Source organism: Akanthomyces muscarius, chromosome 3 (genome assembly GCF_028009165.1).
Source record: "Akanthomyces muscarius strain Ve6 chromosome 3, whole genome shotgun sequence".
Classification (NCBI taxonomy): domain Eukaryota; kingdom Fungi; phylum Ascomycota; class Sordariomycetes; order Hypocreales; family Cordycipitaceae; genus Akanthomyces; species Akanthomyces muscarius.
This window is the reverse complement of record NC_079243.1, coordinates 1,924,750-1,945,187: the sequence shown is the minus strand read 5'-3', so window position 1 is coordinate 1,945,187 and position 20,438 is coordinate 1,924,750. Positions and strand designations below refer to the sequence as shown.

The 20,438-nt window shown below is 54.4% G+C and overlaps 7 protein-coding genes across 9 annotated transcripts; 5 read left to right on the top strand and 2 right to left on the bottom strand.

Moving 5' to 3' along the window:
* Window positions 1-57: 57 nt before the first annotated feature.
* On the bottom strand, window positions 58-2,832 carry LMH87_001970 (uncharacterized protein; the record flags this gene model as incomplete). 3 transcript variants are annotated; one of them, XM_056193347.1, is made up of 2 exons in its annotated part: window positions 1,319-1,333; window positions 1,426-2,832. In XM_056193347.1, 2 exons carry the CDS (start codon window positions 2,830-2,832, stop codon window positions 1,319-1,321), a joined length of 1,422 nt encoding a protein of 473 aa, XP_056050394.1. The 3 variants fall into 3 exon arrangements, with proteins under 3 accessions (XP_056050395.1, XP_056050396.1, XP_056050394.1); XM_056193348.1 differs by having other exon boundaries at window positions 58-2,832; XM_056193349.1 differs by lacking the exons at window positions 1,319-1,333; window positions 1,426-2,832 and adding an exon at window positions 58-780.
* A 3,678-nt stretch (window positions 2,833-6,510) lies between these two features.
* Window positions 6,511-8,450, top strand: LMH87_001969 (uncharacterized protein; the record flags this gene model as incomplete). The annotated part of the gene is made up of 5 exons (XM_056193346.1): window positions 6,511-6,679; window positions 6,731-6,758; window positions 6,820-7,002; window positions 7,057-7,205; window positions 7,255-8,450. The coding sequence occupies 5 exons, from the start codon at window positions 6,511-6,513 to the stop codon at window positions 8,448-8,450; spliced, it is 1,725 nt and encodes a 574-aa protein (XP_056050393.1).
* Window positions 8,451-9,002: 552 nt separating this feature from the next.
* On the top strand, window positions 9,003-9,314 carry LMH87_001968 (uncharacterized protein; the record flags this gene model as incomplete). Its single annotated transcript, XM_056193345.1, has 1 exon — window positions 9,003-9,314. The coding sequence occupies one exon, from the start codon at window positions 9,003-9,005 to the stop codon at window positions 9,312-9,314; it is 312 nt and encodes a 103-aa protein (XP_056050392.1).
* A 665-nt stretch (window positions 9,315-9,979) lies between these two features.
* Window positions 9,980-12,177, top strand: LMH87_001967 (uncharacterized protein; the record flags this gene model as incomplete). Its single annotated transcript, XM_056193344.1, has 5 exons — window positions 9,980-10,157; window positions 10,213-10,398; window positions 10,450-10,790; window positions 10,840-11,965; window positions 12,026-12,177. The coding sequence occupies 5 exons, from the start codon at window positions 9,980-9,982 to the stop codon at window positions 12,175-12,177; spliced, it is 1,983 nt and encodes a 660-aa protein (XP_056050391.1).
* A 911-nt stretch (window positions 12,178-13,088) lies between these two features.
* On the top strand, window positions 13,089-14,655 carry LMH87_001966 (uncharacterized protein; the record flags this gene model as incomplete). The annotated part of the gene is made up of 3 exons (XM_056193343.1): window positions 13,089-13,498; window positions 13,549-14,138; window positions 14,534-14,655. 3 exons carry the CDS (start codon window positions 13,089-13,091, stop codon window positions 14,653-14,655), a joined length of 1,122 nt encoding a protein of 373 aa, XP_056050390.1.
* Window positions 14,656-15,007: 352 nt separating this feature from the next.
* Window positions 15,008-16,233, bottom strand: LMH87_001965 (uncharacterized protein; the record flags this gene model as incomplete). Its single annotated transcript, XM_056193342.1, has 2 exons — window positions 15,008-16,021; window positions 16,111-16,233. The coding sequence occupies 2 exons, from the start codon at window positions 16,231-16,233 to the stop codon at window positions 15,008-15,010; spliced, it is 1,137 nt and encodes a 378-aa protein (XP_056050389.1).
* Window positions 16,234-17,078: 845 nt separating this feature from the next.
* Window positions 17,079-19,304, top strand: LMH87_001964 (uncharacterized protein; the record flags this gene model as incomplete). The annotated part of the gene is made up of 1 exon (XM_056193341.1): window positions 17,079-19,304. One exon carries the CDS (start codon window positions 17,079-17,081, stop codon window positions 19,302-19,304), a length of 2,226 nt encoding a protein of 741 aa, XP_056050388.1.
* Window positions 19,305-20,438: the final 1,134 nt, after the last annotated feature.

The window sequence follows — 20,438 nt, the reverse complement described above, 5'->3', positions numbered from 1 at the left end:
ATGCCGTCAAGGGACAATTTCTATTAAAATAAAATATCAACCCACAGTGTCTTCTCTTTAGACAGTGGTTTTGTCGGTCGTTTTCTTTGATATTACTGGAGTCTCGTTCTCCACGACAGCCTCAGCAGCCTTTTCATTTTCCACCGGGGCTTGCTTGTCCTTCTTTTCGTCGAGCTCTGAGACGCCTTGCTTCGTGGGTGTCGTCTCGGACGTTACAGTGCCCGAGTTGTCTCTTGTATCTTCCACAGACTCGCGTGTGGGAGTCATCGGTCTTCGAGACGGCGTGTTGGTGCCGGGGGAGTCGGTGGCCAAGACGGCAGCAATGCTCGCGGACGACATGCGCTGCGAGTTGCTTCTAGAGCGGTTGCCGCGCTGGTTTTCAGGTCGTGTCATCAGTTCTGTCTGCATCTGGGCAAACTCCTTGGAGCTCCACGAGGCTCGATGAACGCGAGCCGCCCGAGGAATGCCACTGGCAGAATAGCGGGAGCTGGCGCTGTTGGCGCGGCTGCGCTGGCCGCTACCGCTACCCTGTCCCGTAAAACCGGGTTGCGGTAGCGTAATTTCCCCTAGCTCATCCTCATCTTCAATCTTGGGAGCTCGTCGAACATTGTGTACGTTGAAACCTGGCTCGGTAAGCTCTGGCTCCGTCTCCTCTGGCTTGGGCGGGGCAGGCAGATCGTCAGTGCGCTTCTGCATATGCTCGAAATATTTGACACGCATGTCAACGAACGGCTCAGTGAATTCTTCCTTGTTGCGCGAGAGCGACATCCACGATGACATGATACCGAGTGCAGCAAGGATCAAGACGACGACGGCAAGGAAAGCCTGCACCACAACAATGATGAGACCAATCGCAGTTGCGCCAATGCGGTTCAGGTTATAGTCGGCAATAAAGGCAATGGACAGGCCGGTGGTGATGACTTTTGCAATGGACAGCATCCAGACAGCGACCACCGTGTTGCGAGAGCCTTCAAAGGCTCGTAGTTTGATGATGATAAAGAACGCGATAATTTCAAACAAGAACAGTCCAAATACTTGAGCCAGCGGCGTGCGAACACCGCCACCAATGAAGCATGCACGGACAAACTGGTAGCCCAGATAAATGGCAAAGTACCACCAGCGTGTACGACGGTACCGCCCGGAAAGCCAGCCAAATCGCTTGATGAACCCGGCATCTTGGTGGACGGTCAGGCGATTCGGGTCGTCGTCGGTATAGACAATCCTGGTAATGGGCACCGAGGCGTACAAGCGGCGTTGCTCGGCCGTCTCTTGCTCGGCGCGCTCGCTGTTTCGAATGGCAGACACGAAGGGAACCTTCTTAAAGAGCTTCGCGCTTTCGAATCGAATGGAATCCGGTGCGGTGGAGTACTTGCCGTGTCGAAGGCGAAAGTAGCAGGCGTACGCAGCTAGACCTCCAATGCCAACAAAGAAGAGCAAAAAGACAACGACCGCAATGGCAGTGGGGCCGGCGGGGCCTCGCAGGGAGAATTGATACATTGCGAGCGTGGTCATGACAAAGAAACCAATAAAGCAAGTGCGCAGCAGAGCAGATGCGAGGTAGCCGCCGAGGTGGCTGCGGAAGTAGTTGAAGCCATCCGTTTTGAGAAGCTTGAATCGGATCAGAAGATCTAGTGTAAACTTGAACAACACAATGAGCACTATGACAAGGCCAATCATGGCCACGAACCATATCAGCGCCAAAGTGAAAGCCTCCGCTGGTGGGATGTTGACTTCGGAAAGCGTTCCAGGGAGACCTGGCCAGGTACCTGGCATAGGCATCCCGGGAGTATTAGGCTCGCCACCCCAGGCGTAGCTGGCCAGATCGGTCGCCGGCGAAGGCTTTTCTCCGCTGTTGGCGTCTGCCCGCCCGTAGATTTGCTGCGTTAAGCCTCCGTTGTTATTGATAGGGACCGATCCAGCACCTCCAACCTGGCTCACGCTTACAACGTTGCCGGTGAAGGAGCTGATGGAGCGGACAAGGTCGTGCGTCGCAAACATACCCGAGGGCCAGGCAAAGTTGCTCCACCACGCTGGCAGCACACTCGGCCAGTTGACAGAGAGTGCACCAGAGAAGAAGATGTATTGAAACGTCTCAAAAACGATGAGGACGGAAAACGAGTGCGCGTAATGCATGCGCATGTGCGGGATGCTGATGCCATACACAGCGGTGACGAAGGAGGAGAGTATAGCGGCAATGACAAAAAGTCCAACGGTGGTTCCGATGGCATCCGCCTGCGCGAGGGTCTTGCCGTTGGACATGACGGCCTGGAAGCATCCAATCTCGGTCTGTGTGGAGTTGGCAAAGATTTGAATGCGCGCAAAGCCCTCAAAGTCGGGAATGCCCATGGTAACCTGCGGCATGCCGGCTATCTCATCTGCGGATAAGGGGACAACGGCAAAGGCGCTGATGCGATTGTCCGAGGTGAGAGGGCATAGGGTGTCCATGTGAGCTTTGCAGGGATCGTACGTCATGTTGAATCGCGTCTCGCCGTAGGCTTGGATGGACAGGTGGAGGGCGAGCGACTCCTTGCGAATGTTGCTGGCTCCTTCAAGATGGAAGAATATCGTGTGGTCGTCATCCTTGGTATAGTAGGCGACATCAAACGTGGAAAAGTTGAACAAGCTGCCGCCGCGGAGACAGTCTGCGAAGCCACCAGAATAGAGGGACGGTCGGGGGGCAATGTCGAGGCTCTGAATGGTTTCGTTGAAGTCGTAGCCCTTGATGACCTTGGAGTCGTCGTCGGCAGCCAGGGCTGGCGCCAGGGCGAGGAAAGACACGAGCAGGGAAAGCATGCTGGTCAGGGACCGCGTCGGCCGGATGTCGACGAGCATGTCTGCTGCGATCGGCGAGCCGCACGCGCGGGTGCGGGTATTATTGGTGGCTCTCGCGCTGGAACGACGATCGATCGAATACAATGGGCTACGTCGGATGTAGGGCGCGGTAGTGAAAAGTATTTCGGATTGAAGAGTCTATAGCATCGAAAATTGAAGCAATGGTGCCTCAGGAGATGGAATTGTTTGTCGCAAGAGATGAAAAAGAAGCTGGCGTTTCATCGGTTCGTATTGGGATCCTGCAGGCCAAGAGTTGCCCAAGCCCACTAATAAATTGCCACGGCAATGCGGCACTCTGCACAAGGAGCAAGGAAAGGTCCCCCGGTAACCACGGTTTGGATGTCGATCGAGATGCTGGACAAAGAAGGGCAGCAAAGTGGCTTTCTGGTGGCGGCACGGCGATTTGAGGCAGGATTAAATCAGGGGCTGGGATGGATTGATGGTATGGCGAGATTGGTCGTAGGTGTACGTTAGGTGCGGATAGTCAAACAATGATGAAGCGACTGGAATGGGCTGGCCAAGGTCCAAGCTGAGACAGTCAGCGTTGGCCGCTACGGCCTTACTTTAGCGGTCGAGTTACAGTGGACAAGGCGAGAGACCGCTAAACGATCGCTAAAGTGCAGGGGCTGGTGCGCTGAAGCTTGCAGCACTTTTGAAAATATAGCGTCCAGCCGCCTGTAAATGCGCAATGCAGCGATAAGTACTGGTAGAGGCCATTGCTCATCAGCAACCGCAACCACAAATCTTCTAAAAAATGTCCCATCGATATATCTCTATATATGCGAAGAAAGACCCATGTCGCCAAGTTAGATTGCCTGTGTTCTTGGCCGTGGCCTTGATGCTTGCTCATTCCCACAGCGGACCCCTCCAGACATTGGGTACTACCATTCCCGCATGTCAAGGTGAGGTAGAGACGCCAACCGTGGTTGAGCGGCTGCGGAGTTATCAACATGATAGAAATCAAAACGGCCTATCCGTATATATCGAACATGGGCTCGCCATATCGACAGAGCGAGACCTTGAGTCAAGGTCACTCTTTTACATATATGTATTCCACTATTGGACGGAAATGGCAAGCACCTCCGTAACAGCGTGTCACTAGTATACGTGTTTAGCCGCCCTATATAAGCCACTTTCCGTGGAGCAACGAATCACAACAGTTGTCGCGAGGCTATGCCATGTATTTAACTCCATCGTTATGCTGCTTGCAAGCAGTTGGATCCTCGCTTCGCAACGCGCCGACTCGTTAGACAGCTCATCAATGAAAGTCTCGCCGAGATGGGGAAGAGTACAGCATTCAGTTATTCCAGGACTTTTCTAGTTGGAGTATGAGCAGCCCGATGATGACAGTCTCAGATCAATGCAGATCCGCCGCCAGGTTCCTCTAGACCGGAGCCGAAGCCGCGAAACACTGCCGAGGCCGTTGCGCCCTACATTTCCACTGCCTCGACGGCATCAAGGAATAATACAGTACGTTATAGATGCTGTGTGCAAAACGGGAGTGGCTGGGTTATTCATCTCAACGCCCGGCATCTTACCCATTGAGGATCATCAAGCTGATCGTTTGAATGCTGTCACTCATCGATCGGAGCATCGGCTTGCAATTGATATGTCCGCTATCCCTACTCGCCCCCTACGACATTGTGTCGGAACAATTTTTGGTTTTAAGTCACGTTGATCCATGCAGCGATCCTACCCTACGGCCATTCTTTTCGCATCGCGACGACCCGTGCCGACTATACGATGCCGATCGGCCGGTCCTCGGGCCACGCCTAATGTGAGGAAGAAGAAGAAAAGAAAAGAACATGGGATGCTGTCGCGTGTGAACTTTATACATTGCACAGATCTGTTGTAGAAGAGCAAGTGTGGCTGGAGCTGAGACCGCGGGGCCGCAGAGCCGGAAATGCGACACAAAACGGAGGCATCGGATGCCGACGCAATAGCAAGTGTGCAGTCCCGGGTGACAAGTGACAACGTAGCAAAACACAAACCCCAGAGATTGATATTGACTGCTTACTCAGTAAAGTAACTATAAGCCTGATCGACGGAGCCCCCCGCTTGTCAAGCTGGCCTGCACACGACCGTGGCTCGTCCGGACGTGTCATGTATTCGCAGTCAACAGTGTGCCGAGCTCCGAAGCGAGGGAACAAGTGCCGCGTAGCTATAACGGAAGGGAACGGTGAAGGGAGCAGGGAAAGGCTCTCAAGCTAATTGCCGTGGTCGGTCTCCGGGCGCGCCGCTCAACGGGATCTGTAAAGAGGCGAACACCGCGACTACGTGGGAGAGGAACATGATACCGAACGAGAGACCAGGGCTGAACGGTAGTGCTCACGGTGAGCTGAGAATGGGCGTCGGGGGCTGAAGGATCTTGACAGTGAGCAAGGCTAGGCAAAAATGTCGACAGCGGCAACCAAGCAACGCCTCGTCCATGGTAAACAGATGTAATGAATGCACGCGCTCTTGCTGCTCGCATCTGCCACCTGCGGTCTGGGATAATTGCTACGTTATATCGCTGGCAGGTATGGAGTCGAGCGGTATTGCACCATCGGCTTGCTTGGTGGCCTCACAGGGTTGTGGCGGCCGGCTTGTCCCGATTGGGAAGCACCTCTGAGGTGATGATGAGGCTTTCTCGCAAAAGACTTGGCCGAGGGTCCGAAGGTACCGGTACATTGGGTGAAAACGGCATCATGCGCTTTGTAGGAGCGACGGATATGGATGCGATTTCATGTTTCATTTTCTTCGTTTTTTCTTCTTGTGGTCGAGTTCTAAATAACTGCGCGTTCCGAGACATGGTATCGAGAGACCCGACCTTGTATCCGTAGCCGCGCACCAATAGAGTGCTTATTGTGCTCAGCACAGCTAGCCAACGTCAGCACCATTTTCACCCTATTATTCCCCTCGCGATAAGTTGACAAGCAAGTAGCCATACTCCATTTTGCAGAATCTGATGCATGTTTTGAAAACCCACAGGGTGGAAATGGCGCAAAACCCATCAACGTGGGGTGCCTGTGAAGCTGCAGATGTACCTGTACACGCACCTTCCAGCCACAGCCAGCCACTGACAGCCAATCTATCGCGCTGTATTACCAGTACCTGTAACCTGGGTAGGTACCTAGTGCCTGTACAAGCCGTCAGGTACGGCCAAGCTTACAGTGGCTGCAGCAAACGCCGACCATGACATGTCCAGGGAAGGTGCGACGGATAGTTTTAATAAGACGCTCCTTCCTCTGCTCCTTCCTCTGCTCCTCGCTCGCTCTTTTGCTTTTTTGTCAATCAAACTTGAAAACTGCGCTTCAATTCTCCCTCGATACAACCTGTCATCTTTACCTTGCATCTTGCCCTCCGCATACCGACCTGACTAGCACGTTCCTCGACGGCCCGGAGCCCCACGATTGCGTGATTACCAGCTGCGGACACCTTGCGGTGCGCTAACTGTTGCATCTCCGGACTCTACTTTTTTTTTTGGCTGCTAATACTTTCGGGACCTCGCCAAAGCCTATTTGATTTTTTTTTTGGGCCGTCAATCTACTTCTATTCCGAATTCCCTCCTCCTCACACATTTCTTCTCTTGCATCTCTTCGTCTTCATCCTTTCCGACTGTTTGTGGCGTTGCAATTCGGCAAAAGCCTCTCTTCAACCTCTTCGACGTCCCCTCCATACCCCTCCACAGCCTTCACCATGGCCAATTCTCCCCACGGCGGCGTCCTCAAGGACCTCTTCGCCCGCGATCTTCCCCGCCAGTCTGAGCTTCTCGCCGAGTCCGAGAACCTGCCCGCTCTCGTTCTCACCGAGCGCCATCTTTGCGATCTGGAATTAATTCTCAATGGCGGCTTCTCTCCCCTCGAGGGTAAGTCTGGCTGCGCAGCGCCTGCTGTGCCCCGCTGACATCATCGCATAGGCTTCATGACCGAGAAGGATTACAATGGGTGAGTTTTTTCTTCCCACGTTCGCTTCTGTTTCACTTCAATTGCTAACACGCACTTAAAGTGTCGTCAAGGACAACCGGCTTGCTAGCGGCCTCCTCTTTAGCATGCCCATCACCCTCGATGTCGACCAGAAGCAGATTGACGACCTCGGCCTGAAGGCTGGTGCGCGCATTACCCTGCGCGACTCTCGCGACGACCGCAACCTTGCCATCCTTACCGTTGAGGATGTCTACCGCCCCGACAAGTACGCACATCGTCTCTGATTTCAGAATCGGTACCTGTCGCTAACAAGCTACAGGGTCAATGAGGCCAAGAACGTCTTTGGCAGCGACGACGACACCCACCCCGGCGTCAAGCACCTTTTCAGCACCGCCAAGGAATTCTACGTCGGCGGTAAGCTCGAGGCCATCAACCGTCTGGAGCACTACGATTTCCTCGACCTCCGCTGTATGTCATTCTCCAACACTACATCCGCCAGCGCAAGCTAACCAAACAGTCACCCCCTCGGAGCTCCGCTCTCACTTCAGCAAGCTCGGCTGGCAAAAGGTCGTCGCTTTCCAGACTCGCAACCCCATGCACCGTGCTCACCGTGAGTTGACGGTCCGCGCCGCCCGCTCCCAGCAGGCCAACGTCCTCATCCACCCCGTCGTCGGCATGACCAAGCCTGGTGACATTGACCACTTCACCCGCGTCCGTGTCTACAAGGCTCTCATTGCCAGATACCCAAACGGCATGGCTGCCCTTGCCCTGCTCCCCCTCGCTATGCGCATGGGTGGTCCCCGCGAGGCCCTCTGGCACGCCATTATCCGCAAGAACCACGGTTCTACCCACTTCATCGTCGGCCGTGACCACGCTGGTCCCGGCAAGAACAAGGACGGCAAGGACCACTACGGCCCCTATGACGCCCAGACCCTTGTCCAGCAGCACCAAGAGGAGCTCGGCATCAAGATGGTCGAGTTTCAGGAGATGATCTACATCCCCGACCGCGACGAGTACATGCCCGCCAACGAGATCCCCGAGGGCACCCGCACCATGAACATTTCCGGCACCGAGCTTCGCAACCGCCTTCGCACCGGCAAGGAGATTCCCGAGTGGTTCTCCTACCCCGAGGTCGTCAAGGTCCTCCGCGAGCAGAACCCTCTGCCCCGCGAGAAGGGCTTCACCGTCTTCATGACTGGTTTCCAGAACTCTGGAAAGGACCAGATTGCCCGCGCCCTGCAGACTACCCTTAACCAGGGTGGTGGCCGCCCCGTGTCCATGCTCCTCGGCGAGACTGTCCGCTCCGAGCTTTCCTCTGAGCTGGGCTTCAGCCGTGCCGACCGTGATCTGAACATTTCCCGCATTGCTTATGTCGCTTCCGAGCTGACCAGAGCCGGTGCTGCCGTGATTGCCGCTCCTATTGCTCCCTTTGAGCAGGCTCGCCAGCAGGCCCGTGAGCTTGTTGAGAAGTCTGGTCCGTTCTTCCTCGTTCACGTCGCCACCCCTCTCGAGTACGCCGAGAAGACGGATCGCCGTGGCATCTACAAGGCCGCTCGCGCCGGTGAGATCAAGGGTTTCACCGGTGTCGACGACCCCTACGAGGCGCCCTCCAAGGCTGACCTTGTTGTCGATGTTGAGAAGCAAAACGTCCGCTCCATTGTTCACGAAATTATTCTTATGCTCGAGAGCCGTGGCCTGCTCGACCGTTTTTAGATAAAAGCAAGGATTCTTGTATGGGCATTTTGGATAGAGTAATGAATGGCGCATGATGTACAGGCCCACGAATCTCTGGCGTTTGAATGATTATATACATATTTCCTTTATATACGTGATGGATATTTGGTCCGGGCATGTCAGCTGGGCTGGGCACGGTCCAGTGCTGTCCGGCAAGACATGATAGAACTTTTCGCAAAATAGACTATTTGTGCTTTTATGCCTGTTTGGTGCGCCGCCACAAGATTCTTTGGCAATCATGGGTGGCCGGGATTGCACCGACAAGTCTTGTGGTTGTAAGCGCCATTCTTTTGTTCACATGGACACAAAAAGCTGATGAAGTGTGGATTTAAACGCCTTTGATCCTCTCGTCACAAGGGCCCCAAAGGGCTCACAGGGCGACAAAGAGTAGAAGCGACATGTTGCGCAAGTGCTTTTACGCCTCGAGGATGACACCGGGCGGCTATAGCGTCTTTCCAAGTATAAAAAGGCCCTCGAGTGCCGTTCTGTAGGCTTTTTGTGAATAGACTACCAACGATAACAAGAACAAACATGATGCTCGCTATCAAATCCATTGCCGCCATGGCTCTCGTCCTGGTTTCTGCTGCTCTTGCAGCGCCAGGCAACATCAACCGCGGCGAAACCCTCACCGTCGACATGGGGGCGCCTCTTCCAACCACCTTATTAACAGATTCTGGTCCGCCGCCGCCGCCGCCGCCGCCGCCAGAGCCCACCACGGCGCAGCCCCCCGAGGACATTTGGGGCATGTGGGCGGAGCTACTCAAGTTTCGTGAATCTGCGAAACACCGGCGACGACACAACCGGGCGGACTCGGCGAGCCCAAGCTTCGAGTTGGACGGCTGAGGGCGGCTGTCTGGTGAGGATCGCTTCGCAGACGGCTACCATTCCGCGGAGGATGACCTCAAAGGGGTGGAGGTTTCTGGTATATAACAAGCAGCAACTCGAATAATACCTCGTGGCTATGTATAATATTTTGAAATATCAATACCTACCTTGTCCATCTATACCACATATGCCCTGTGGCCTTACACCCTACCTAGGTGCCCAGTGTAGCGTGCAATCACTGTGTTATAAGTTAGTGCCTGTAGCACATCAATGAACGCGCCATGTTTTCTGCTTCCCACTGTAAATCTGCTTCTTCAGCACTCCTTAATGTCACTTTCAGCACTCCACAGCCCCAGACAGCGCTAAAACGGACCTGCTGCCCCACTGTGCTAACCGCAAGCATGGAGACGGGCCTGGAACTCGGAGCTGGAAGTCCAGCGCGTTATCTCCGCATGTCGTCACTCGATAGGTAGGTAGCCATTGCTGAGGCAAAGACCTAAAGCCGGCAGGCCTTTGTGCGTCCTTCATCCTCGATTCAGCATCGCAGAAGGCCGTAGGGGGACTACATTCCATCGAACTCAGTATTTTAGGAGCCGTAGCTTTATTCTCAGTTCTCAGACTGCCTTTGCCCATACCAACCCGGCTGACGGAGCTCCCATACAAACCGTACAGCGCCCACCGCCATGGCCGAGCACGGTGGCGAGCACCCGGGCCGGGAAGAAACGCCTGCCGCCGAACACAACGACTCTGGATCCGAGGAAGGCAATACTTGGTACTTCAGTGTCAACGACGATATGGATGACGACGACGATGAGGACTACGAGGATGCACCGGATGAGCTGGAAGCAGACATCTTTGAAGGTATGCCACCCCACCCGACCCTCAGCAAGCAGCGTGTACTCATGCCGCTCGACAGATGACCCCAGAAACGTCGAATTTCAAGTCGTTTTCGGTAACGATGACGATGAAGAGATTGACCTCGACGAGGACGATGATGAGGATGACGATGAGGAAGAGGACGATGATGAGGAGGAAGACGCACAGCACGCAGCTGCCGAAGTCGGCAACCAATCTGCTCTTCGCATCTTGGGTCTACTAAGAGGTATTTCAGCATGCTGTATTGTGGCGTGTAATCAAGACTAACGTCATTCAGCTGGTCACCGCACCGGTCTAGTCACAAGAGCGCAAGTTCTGGCTCTGCTCAGAAACGGCGAACTCGGCCGTGGCCTCATCGATGAGGATGACGAAGAGGACCTGGAAAGTCTCTTTGGCCAGTGGGGTAGACGCAACCGCCGCCCGCCCAAGGACCCTAATCGCTTCCCAAAAGTACCAAGCGACGAGGGCAGGAAGCTCATGCAGTCTGGCACCTTTGGCTCCAGCAACGGAGCCGTTCGCCGAGATAGTAGCAAGAGGATAGCAAGGCGCATGCTTGAACGAGAACTCGGCATCGGAGATCGACGACAACGCACGCGCAACACTGACTTGATAGCACAGGTAAGACTGGCACTTCCCTAGTCCCGCCCAAGATGCTGACATGCGACAGTCCCTCGTCCCGTCCACCAAAGTTGAGCAAATCATACACTACGACGACCCCATTTACTCGGGCCAGTTTTCTGACGATGGAAACTTTTTCTTTTCCGTCTGCCAAGACTTCAGAGTCCGCATGTATGACACCTCGAATCCGTACAGGTGGCAGCATTACAAAACGGTCAACTATCCCGGCGGCCAGTGGACGCTGACCGATGCCTCGCTGAGCCCAGACAACAAATGGTTGGCATACACTTCCATTGACAGTCTAGTCGCGATTGCTCCGACAGACCCGAGCGATCGCGGCGACCCCTATGTCCTGAACCTGGCAGAAGGCACCCGACGAGTGAATGGCTGGGGCATGCGCCGGGGCGGCTTCGGTATCTGGTCTGTCCGATTTTCTGGCGATGGCAGAGAGCTTGTGGCCGGCACAAACGCGCACTCTTTAGTTGTCTACGATATCGAATCTCGACAAGTCCTTCATCACGTCGAAGGCCATGACGATGACGTCAACGCCGTGTGCTTTGCCGATAAATCGTCTCCCCATATTCTCTACTCCGGATCCGACGATGCCACCATCAAAGTCTGGGACAGGAGAAGCATGGGTGACGGCCGCGAAGTCGGCGCCTTTGTCGGACACATTGAGGGCTTGACATACCTGGACAGCAAAGGCGACGGACGATATATCCTAAGCAACGGCAAGGACCAGAGCATGAAGCTTTGGGACCTCCGCATGGCCATGTCCACCGAGCGCTTCCACGACATGGGCCGCACTCGCTACGGCCATTCGAGCGGTTTTGACTACAGAAATGAGATGTACGACGACAGCGACTGGGATGTTCACCCCCACGATAATTCACTAGTGACTTTCCGCGGCCACAAGGTGCTACGAACACTCATTCGATGCCACTTTTCGCCGCCGTCAGCCACCAACTCTCGCTACGTGTATTCCGGCAGTGCTGATGGAAAGGTATACGTCTACAACATGGACGCAACCATTGCGCGCATCATTGATGTAAAGGAGGCTACGAATGGCACACGTCGTCTTGACCGCCGCACGCGATTGTATTTCGATGAGCCAGGCGGCTGGGGCACCTGTGTTCGAGACGCCAGCTGGAACCCCAATGCCCCTGTCATAGTCGGTAAGTTCATTGTCCTTGACGGCCTTGTTTTTCTCCTGCAATTCTTCTAACATCGTTCAGCATCGGCATGGAACGGATATAGCATGGCCCGCGGCACATGTACAGTACACTCTTTCAACGAGGCGGATGAGGATGAGGGTGAGCCAGAAATGGGGCAGAGCGTTGACGACATGCTCAACGACAACCCCAACTTCTATCCATCGGGATATTAGATTGTATAACGAAATTTCGTGGTAAATATAGTAAAATAGTAAAATAGAAGCAATTTTGTGCCAGAAGGAAAGAAATAAGATGATGCTGCGATGATTTGCTGGTGACGCCCAGGCCACAGGCGGATAATCAATGCTCCACCCGCGTGGCTCGTGCGCCTGCCATCAAGCTTCGTAGGGAGCAGAGTGATGTTGGAGCTTTCAACTTTCATCAGAGTCTTTGGAGCTGCGCGTGATATAATTCAATCCCACAGCGCGCCAAAACATCGGATCAAGATACGCGCATCATTGACAGACGGATAAGCATAACCGACACGCTGTGCGCCCGACTTCCGACAACGCGATACTGCAAGCCGACCGGTACACGACAGGCGTTTTTACCCGTCACGGCCCAACCGAAATTGACGACGCACGCTGCCCAACGGTCCCGGGGCGATATAACAAAGACTAGTGGTGTCTGACAGGAGGTGTGGGAATTCTTGATTTTCTTGTGCCCATCGGCTGGTTTATCCGACCACAATATCTGTACCGAGCCCGCGTTTGCCGTGGCAAGAGAAGCTGTCACCGACAAGAATCGATTGAAGCATAGAGCATCATCGTTTCCGTGCGGCACAGAGGAGGCTTTTTTGCCGTGTGTTACACAGTCCACTTTCCATCTGATTTCTCCTTGGGAATGTACGTATTAGCATTGATTCCAGTTCATCCGCTGTCAGTCTGCCGCGTTTTGCGGACGGCCTCGCTTAGCCATTTTGCTTTTTACCTGCACATGTGTTTGACCAGGAGTTCGCCACGGAGCGAGCACAAGATACCACTGCCTTGTATCTCGAATACTTTAATAACATCATTTAACAAACTCTCTGCAGCGCTGGTTATATAACCTCGGACGTCTGTTTCCCAGCAAGGTCCTTTTCAAGATGTCGGAGGAAGCTGATTTCGAAATCGACTTTTACGGGGACGAGAGCAATGATCAACAAGATCAAGGGCAGAAGAAGCAGGAACAGCAGAATGAGGGGCAGGCAGAACACCGCGACGACAACTATAACCACGAAGCCCAGAATGAAGGCAACCATGGTGGAGACGATGCGATGGAAGACGAGAATGGCCAAGGCCACGGCGACCAAGCATCGCAGCAAGGGACAAAGCGCAAGCAGGAAGACGACGGGAGGCCTGTTGACTCGGGGGCCACGTCTGCACTTATGATTAACGAGCTGAATTGGTGGACCACTGATGACGACATTCGAGGATGGGCGCGCGCCGTCGAGGCTGAGGACGAAATCAAAGACCTGACTTTTAGCGAACACAAGATTAACGGCAAAAGCAAAGGGTAAGGGCGCGGTTGAAAGTGCGCAAGTCGCTTTACTAACACAGCCATAGACAAGTATATGTCGAATTCAATTCTCGCCAGGCAGCTTCGGCAATCAAGCACTACCTAGACAAGCTCAGCTCGGAGGATGCGCAGGGCGCGCAAAAGAAGTTCCAAGCAATGTACTGGAACCCCCAACTCAACCCCTTCAAGACACTACCGAAAGACGCCCCCGCTCGAGGCAAGGACCAGCAGTCAAGAGGGCCAACGGGTGCCTACAACAACGATCGCGGAGGCTACACCAACAACTACCGCGGCCGGGGAAACTTTAACAACCGCGGCAACATGGGCCAGAACAACTATAACCGCAACTTTAACAACAATAATAACATGGGCTACAACAATAACCCCATGGGCGGCGGTGGCTACAACAACCCCATGGGTGGTGGCAATTTTAACAACTTCAACAACCGTGGTGGCATGATGGGCGGGGGTATGCGTGGCGGTGGCAACATGCGTGGCGGTCGAGGCGGGAACATGATGGGCATGGGTCCCGGCATGAACGCCATGAATCCGATGGGTATGAACCCCATGGGTATGATGGGCGGCATGGGAAACATGGGTAGTATGGGCATGGGAATGATGAATCCCGGCATGCAAGGTATGTAAACCCGGCCACCCTTGACCTCGTAATAGAGGCACCCTGCACACAACTACGCGAACACCAAAGCACCATGGACTATGTTTTGCACAGCCGAGTGGCAGGCATGAATGTCCACCCGGCGTATGCGACGGCGCCCATAGGCTCGGAGTCACAATGTGCTATCCTGCTCCGGAAATGGTCGGCACATGTGTCTACCCAGAGACTGCGGCGCCGCCTGCGGGCTACAGCATATGCGCCCTCTCGCGCCGGCGGAAATTCAACTGCAACGCGGTCCCATTTCCACGAGAGCTACGGAAGAGAGGAGGCAGACTGCTAGCTTGCACCGCACCGCACAAAACATCCTTCATAACAAGCTCTACAATCCATAAACCAGTTTTACTAACAGCTCACAGGCATGAACTCAGGCTTCAATCCCGGAAACTTCAACTTTGGACAGAACCAAGGAGGTGGCGGTGGTGGTGGCGGCGGCGACTGGGGCAACCCTCACGGCGCAAAGCGGCCCCGACCCGAGTAGAGCTCTCTTCATGGCGCGAAGCGGCCACGACCCGAGTAAGCCAACCGGCCTCGATCTGTACGTTGGGTGCACACGGCAGGTTTTTTCGAGCTGTTCTTTATAAAAAGAATAAAGACGCTGCGGTAGACAGTGTGAAAGCCTGGGATATCGTGGGAATCTGGAGTTTTGTATTTGTTTCTTTTTTTTTCAAAGTCCGAAGTGACAACATTGTACTATATAACAAGATATGTGCTATCTCTCAAGAAATGAAAATCTGGCTAAAAGAAACATTACAACATGTTTTATGCATTAAATCTTTCCAGGCCATAAATACCAGTGCCGTTGGTTGAAGTCTGTCACAACTCCGCCTGCTTCACTGCTCCTCTAGTCGTCGCCTCGTCCCCACGACGAGCTCTTGGATCTGCACCCACCGATCGCGCAACCCTTCGCGGGAGAGCTCGTCCCCGGCCGTCGCCTCCTCCACGTCGCGGATCCTTTCCACAATATCCTCCTCGTAGCGCCGCAGCACCCTCACGAGCTCCGCGTCCACCCTGCGCTGGTCCCGATCCTCGTCGCGCTCGCCGTCGAGCACCGCGCGCCACTGCAGCGGCGTGAGGCACAGCGTCCGCAGCGCCACGTGCGTCCTGTAGCACGCCGTCTCCCTGTCGAGCATGTACCCGCCCCAGAAGCCCGCATCCTCGAGGACGGGCCGCTGCCCCGCGGCCGTCAGCGCGTGGCACACGTGCGGATCCAGGCACGTCTCGTCCCAGGCGTTGAGCGGCGGCGGGAGCGTGAAGCCGTACTCGACGAGCAAGAAGTCGTTGCCGTGCGAGCCGTACTTGATGAAGAGCTCCTGCCCGGCCGCGTGCGGCTCCTGCGTGGTGATGGTAAAGGCCGAGGCGGTAAAGGCGCCGGCGCACCACCCCGCGGGGCTGTGGTTGAAGAGGTCGGCGACGGGCTGCAGCACCATGTGGTCCTCCTTGGGCAGCTTGGCCGTCTGCCGCGTGGTGTGGTAAAAGGAGCGCGTGTTGACGAGCAGCCAGCCGTACAGGAAATCTTCCTTGGAGAGCTGGGGCGCGTAGACGGCCTCGACGGTGGCCCAGTCCTTTTGAAACTTGGCGCTCTGCTTGCCGAGGAGCGTGGCGGCGGTGTGCGGAAGGAGCGCGCGCAGCTCCGACGGCCAGCAGATGGGCAGGACGGCGTGGATGTCGGCCTTGGAGGGGAAGACGGCGCGCCAGGCGGAGAGCGAGCTGGTGGTGTCGAGGCACAAGGAGCAGGCGAGGATGGCGTGCACGCTGGCGCCGGGGAGGCTGGCGATGATGGACGGCGGCGTGTTGGCGAGGGAGCGGAGGGTATCTGTGGGGACGCGCAGGATGACTTCACCAGCCTGGAGAGAGAAATTTTTGTGAGCATGAGGACGGATTGGTTGTGAGTGAGTGAGTGCGCGAGTGAGTTGGGGATTGGATGAAATTTTACCTTTAGTGCTCGAGTGGCCACGATGCCGACGCCGCGGCCGTGTAGTTGCTTTGGCGAGCAGCCGTTGATCTCTATGCCTTTGGTCTCGGCCCATGCCAGCAGGTTTTCTATCTCCGTCTCCATCGGGTTATTTGTGTTGGTCCTTCCCGTGGTTTGGTGATGGTTGCTAAGCGCAGAGCAAGATCTGGCGCTGCTTCACCCAGTCAGTCATTGGCGGAGGTGGAACCACAAACGCCATACTTAGATCAATGCAGCAATGCGGTAGCATAATATGCGTACAGTCATTTTCAATGAGTAAATGGCTATGTAGGCCCGATAAAATTGTAGGTTTTATCCTACAGAGAGATACGTCGAATATTTGTATCGTATGGATTCACGTCGTGTAGACTGGGCGTTTGACCAGGGTTGGGGTTGTACTGCAGACCCAGCTGATTGGCCAATGCTGCCCTATATAAACGTCGTCCTACAGAGCTGGAGATAAGTTGCTACTTATGGCAAGTGATTGGAAAATGAACACGAATGGAAGACGTTTTAATATTGCTGTTACTTGAAACAGCATGCTCATATTGAGCCGTAAAGATACGAGCACGTTTATATGGGTTTACGATATTAAAGGCAACGCAGCTCTACGTCATGCATACTGACCAAGTTCTACGAGCAATCAGAAAAACAAATCTAGATCGCGCAAATTCTCGATCCAAACGCTGTCCAGAATAAATACCCCAGGATAATAGGTTATTGATTACTATTTCTAAGTTTGGAAACCGGTTTAACCTCGATCGGCGGATTTGGCGCTACTGCTGCTGCGACAGTCACTGTGTAATCACCTACGTCACTCTGTCCTCACCATAATACTGCTCCGACGACGTTAAAACAAAACGACTGCCATCCTCCCCGCGATTGTCGATGCACTTCCATGTCTGCCCATCATAGCCGTTTTAAGAAACAGCAAAAACAGCATATACACAATGTTTTCGTGCTTTGGAAGCGATGGCGATGACCGCGAACGGGAGCCATTGCTGCCCCAGTACAATGACGACACCAGCCGCGAAGCGCGTCTGCACGAGAAGCTGCACAGCTACCAGATGCTGCGCGCCATCTCCAAAGGATATATGCCGTCAACAGAGCAGACAGAAGTTCAATTGAGAACTCTTCTGTCCTCGGAAATCCTCAATCCATCAGAAAGGGCTGGCCTGTCAAGCTCTGGCCGTGCGCTGGTCCGCACCACCAAAGAATGGCTGCAGCTCTTCATCGAGCTTTTGCATCAGAAAAACTCGCGAGATCAAATCCAAGATTTCCTTTGGTACCTCACGAGCGCCAGAGTCAACATTGATGCCAATGGTGCGGGCGGCATCTTCAATAGGGGCAAGGCCCACGCCAAGGCGTCAGCAACGGTAGAGGCGATGCGAACCGTCTTCTCCCTGGCGCTGATGAACAACGACTTCCGAGTCTTGATGGCAGACGTCGGCACCATCTCGACACAAATACTCCGCGATGGCGCTTTTGCTATTGGCGAGGTGTCCCAAGAGGCCGGCAAGCAGCTCGACTCTGTCGCCAAGGGATCTGACGACCTGGCTGCCCTGAAGAATACTGATAAAAAGGCCAAAGAACAGTTCACCAAGGAGGACTTGAAACAGAAAGCGGTCGAGGTCAAGGATGACATCAAGGGTGACGCGGCACAAGTGTCTGAAGAAATGTACACCAGCTTGCAGGACCACATGGGCGAGGAGACGCAAAAGGTCCTGATCAATCGTCTGAAGGCTGCAGTCAGCGGTCTCCGGCAGAAGAAGGATTATTCCGAGGCCGTTTCGCAGCTAGGCGGACTTCTGCAGCGCTGTGTTAGCATTTATCTTTCCGCTGCGGGAGAAGCTGCCGAGGAAGTGGAGGAGAATATCGAGCTGAACCGGGAGGCCAAGGTCGCAGCCAAGAACTTTTGGGGATTCATTTCTTCATTTGGAGACCAGGGCAAGTGGGACAAGGCCGCCGACTCGTTTCGCCAATTCATCGACAAGAACCACGAGAACAAGGAAAACGCGGAGCAGCTTGCGCAGGAGCTCATCACCATGGTGCAGAAGATGCTGTCTGACCCAGAATTCCTGGAGAACTTTGGAGAGAAGAAGAATGAGATGAAGGAAAAGACCAAGGAGTTGACAAAGGACTCCACCCTGACGGACGACATCTCTCATCTGATTAACGCTACGCAGTCGGCGGTGCAGTCGGCCATTAACGATCCAGCCGTGCAAAAGCTGATGTCTTCATCATTCCGCCTGGCCGAAATTCTATTCCCGACAACCCAGGGCAACTCGGACTTGCTGACCGACTTTGCCAACACGCTACTGCCGCTGCTGGTGCAGGGAGTGCAGCATGTGCCGATTCCACGCCTCGAGCTTGCGACGCCAAAGATCGACCTCCTCCTGGAGAATCTCATCCTGCAGCCTGGCAAAACAGTCAACCACACTTCCTTCCTACCGTACAATATCCATTTCATGACCAAGAACGACCTGGATGTCACCAAACTCAGGTTCGGCACGACATCGACCATGACAAACCTGCTCACCATCAAAGTGGCGGGCCTCTCCATTGCGGCCGACGACCTGGGCTACTGGATGCGCGTGCACTCTGGCATTCTGCGCTTCATGGACCAGGGCCTCGCCTCATTCCACCTCGACGACCGCGGCATCGACGTCGACGTGGAGCTCGAGATTGGCAAGGACCGTCTCGAGGAGCTGGTGGTACTGCGCAACGCCAACGTCAAGATCCACCACCTCGACTACAAGCTGCGCAAGTCCAAGTTTGCCTGCCTCGCGTGGTTCTTCAAGCTCCTCCTGCGGCCCATCCTGCGCAAGGCGATTGAGTCGAGCGTCAAGTCGGCCATTGGCGATGGCGTCAAGAACCTCAACAGGGAGCTCGTGTTTGCGCGGGAGCGGCTGCGCGCGACGCGCGTGTGCGACCCCGACAGCGTCTGGACGTTTTTCAAGGCCGTCGCGGCGCGGTTCACCTGGGAGCAGGACCCGAATGTTTCCGCGAGAGTCGGTGTCAAGCCGGGCAAGGATGTCTTTAGGGGCCGCTATGCTCCGGGTAGCTTGGTGAAGCTGTGGGAGGAGGAGGCCGAGGACGCGCAGCAGAATATACATGAGTACAGGAGAGATGGCTGGAGGAACGATATATTTAACATACAGACTATTACAATGTAGTGGCACTGTTTTTGTTTTTTGTTTTTACCGTCAGTTTATCAAAATTGCCATCGAGGCTCGGAGCCGGTCTCAATACACGGTTGCCTGGGCTGCAACGGACGAGTTGAGCATATGAAATTTTATAATCAGCGACTACAGCACTTTATCAATTCCACAGCTCTTTGTTTTGCTCTTACACCTGATCCCCATAAGCGACGTAAACAATCCTACTCGCCAGGCTTGCTTGATGGTTGTCTCCCTCGATACGGTCGAGCGAGGGCATTGCTTGACCCATGTCGTCACAGCATTGGAACTGCCACTCAGAGGACTGGAACTGGCATTCAGTAAGGCGGTTTCCTTATCAGGCTAGGGAGACAACCGAGCTTGGAAGGCTGCCTTTGGATCAATCTTTTAAAAGCGCGAATGCCGAGCACGTGGCCACGCATTCCGCCAGAGCTTTTTCGCCATGACGCTCTCTGAAGTTGTGAACACCGCCCCCAAGTAAGCAGGCAATTTCCCTTTTTCAAACATGCCAGGCAGACCTAATAGTGATGGTGCCGAAGCTCGACGAGGCTCTGCCGCACTGCCTCAGACAACGGCTTCCGCACCTGGCACCGATTCCGCTATCCAAGGGCCGGCTGGCGATTCTGTATCGGCACCGTGCCGCCAACAAGTAATGCATAATAAGCAAAAGGATGAAGGCCGTCACAAATATCGGCCATTAGTCGAACCCGCTTTGTTGTTTGGGGATTGGTCTAGTGAACCTTGCTGTAACTGAACGAATGGCAGCTCACGAACCAGCACATGACTATGAATAGATTGAGGCAGACCGCCCGAAGTCTCCGGGTACGGCGACCGCCCCCATAGAAATGTGAGGTTTTTTTTCATGTTGGCTGGATTTTCATTTCAAACTGATATGTCGCAAAATGTCGCGTTCGGACCAAGAACCTAGTCAGATTTAACTTTGAGGCTCGCAGCCTAGTCATGTCAGGGGTGGCCGCATTCGTCCAGTGGTGGCGAGCCAAAGCCTTGTTTGCCAAAAGTTTTATCGGCACACGGCCGGATCAACCTGTTTTGAGCCACAATTTCAATAGTCGAGAGACAGATGGTACAAGTTATCTTGGTAGATTGTTCGACGACAAGATAACCACAAAT